This window comes from Athene cunicularia, assembly GCF_003259725.1.
Source record: "Athene cunicularia isolate RWA chromosome 28 unlocalized genomic scaffold, athCun1 chr28_part2, whole genome shotgun sequence".
NCBI classification, from domain to species: Eukaryota; Metazoa; Chordata; class Aves; order Strigiformes; family Strigidae; genus Athene; species Athene cunicularia.
In genome coordinates, this window is record NW_020799140.1 from 1,377,178 (window position 1) to 1,379,378 (window position 2,201).

General features: G+C 67.5%; 1 protein-coding gene across 1 annotated transcript in view; it reads left to right on the plus strand.

Moving 5' to 3' along the window:
- AMH (anti-Mullerian hormone) overlaps positions 1-1,766 on the plus strand; it is a 3,574-nt gene extending 1,808 nt beyond the window's left edge. The window contains exons 3-5 of the mRNA XM_026865149.1: positions 185-373; positions 510-699; positions 851-1,766. Coding sequence (XP_026720950.1) covers positions 185-373; positions 510-699; positions 851-1,766 — 1,295 coding nt within the window. The remainder of the gene's footprint in view (positions 1-184; positions 374-509; positions 700-850) is intronic.
- The last annotated feature ends 435 nt before the right edge of the window (positions 1,767-2,201 follow it).

A 2,201-nucleotide genomic window follows, 5' to 3' on the forward strand; every position in this document is an offset into this window, starting at 1 on the left:
AGCCGGGAGCAGCGGGTGTGGGGCTGGGCACACTCGGGGCTCTCTCCCCTCCCCAGGGGCCTCCCTGCACCCCGCGGCTCCCGGCACAGCGCTGGGGTTGGGTGGTGCACCCCCGCGCCCCACTCTCCCTCCCCTTTCGCTGGTCCCTGGGCCACCACAGACCGGGGCGGGGGGGCTCATTTGTGTCCCCCGCCTCCACGATGCCTCACCCATGTCCACGGTGCTCCCGTGTCTTTTGCCTCCGGGCAGAGCCTCTGCCCCACCAGGGACACCCGGTACCTGGTCCTGGGAGCCGCTGCAGCATCCGTCACCCGCAGCAGCGAGCAGCTCAGCTTCGAGGCTTCCCTGGCCATCAGGCATCGCGGGGGGGCAGGTAGGGATGCGGGGGACGGTGGTGTCGGTGCTCTCTGCATCCTGACTTGGGCGTTCGGGGTCCTGTCAAGCCTGTCTGTGACGAGGGGCTGCGGGAGACCCCGGGCCACCGTCCCCACCTCTCCTCTCCCCACCAGGTGCCCCCCTGCCCTCCATGGAGACCCAGCAGCTCCTCTTTGGCTCTGATGACAAATGCTTCACCAGGATGACCCCCGTGCTGCTCCTGCTGGCCAAGGCACGGCAGGAGGAGGAGGAGGTGGCTTTGGCCCCTTCTTCCTACCTCTCTGCCGACGGGGTGGTGGACATGGCTCCGTACCCGCAGCTCAGGTCTGTGGCCCACCCTGCAGCCATGGAAGAACACAGGGGCTGGGAGCTGGAGGGGGAAGAGGGGCATCCCCAGTGTGGGATTGCAGCAGGGCCTGGCGGGACCCCCGAGGTACAGGGGCACCCCGTGACCCTCCCTGTATTCTCCTCGCAGCCCACCCCAGGCTGGGACTGAGGACCTGCTGTCCCCCACCGCCCTGAGCCAAACCAACACTTCGACCCCGGCGCCCGGCAGCAGCAGCGATTTTCTGGGCATCCTGACCCTGTTCATCCGCCAGGTCCTGAGCCCCTCCAGCGAGCCCCCCCCCCAGCCCAGCTCCCACCACTGGCTGGACTTCCAGGTGATGGAGACCCTCCCTCACCAGCTGCTCAACCTGTCGGAGGAGGCAGCCCTGGAGCGTCTGGTGCAGTCAGAGGAGCCCTCGGTGCTGCTTTTCCCCCAGGACAGCGGAGCTGTGCTGGAGCAGCACTTGGGGGGTTGGCAGCCGGAGGAGACCGTGCTGCAGCTGCTGATGGGCAAGCTGCAGGCGGTGATCCAGGAGCTGAAGGACATCCCAGCTTTCCAAGCCAACATGGGGCTTTTCCAGCGTCTTCTGAGCTTCTGCTACTACCCGCCGGGGCCGGGTGGGGGTCAAGCCGGCGAGCGGACGCCCGGCTCTGGGAAGATGCACACGCTGCTGCTGCTGAAGGCGCTGCAGACGGTGCGGGCGCGCTGGCAGGAGCGGAGGAAGGTGCTGCGGCAGAACCGCAGCGCGCGGCACCAGGCCCACTGCCGCCTGCAGGAGCTGACCATCGACCTGCACGACCGCAAGTTCATCGTCATGCCCACTGTCTACACGGCCAACAACTGCGAGGGTCCCTGCAAGCTGCCCCTCTCCACCCGCATCCCCAGCTACTACTCGCACACGGTGCTGCTGCTGGGCATGCAGGAGCGGGGCTCGCCCCTCCAGCGGGCTCCCTGCTGCGTGCCCGTCCGCTACTCGGACCAGCTCATCATCAGCCTCTCCACGGAGGGGCTGGAGGTCCGCAAGTTCCCCAACATGGTGGCAGAGGAGTGTGGCTGTCGGTAGAGGCACCCACCTGCCTCCCTGCTCGCCCTCATCCCGTTTCCCCCCACCTAGTTTGCCCTCGCGGCTCGGGAGCTGGTGCTTCTCGCCCAGCCGAGAGCTCCCCACGTGTCCTTTCCCCACGGTTTGGCTCGTTAAGTTTTGCTCTGGTTCTGGGTTTGTCTGTAGCCGTGCTGGTCCCTGGGGCTGCTCCGCAGCCTGGCGTTACCCCCTGCCTGCTCCTGAGGCCGGGGATGCCCAAGGTGCCGGCGGGGCCACGCTGCAGGGTCGCTCTGACACCGCAGTGGGGTTTGGGCTGGATACGGGCACTGCGGGGCTGTCCCAGGAGGGCAAGGTTTGGCAGATCCAGCCAGGACGACACTTATTTATCTCCTGCCTTCTGTTCCTGCAGCAGCTGGGCAGGGCAGTTGTCGCTTCCTACAAGCACCCCCCCCCCCC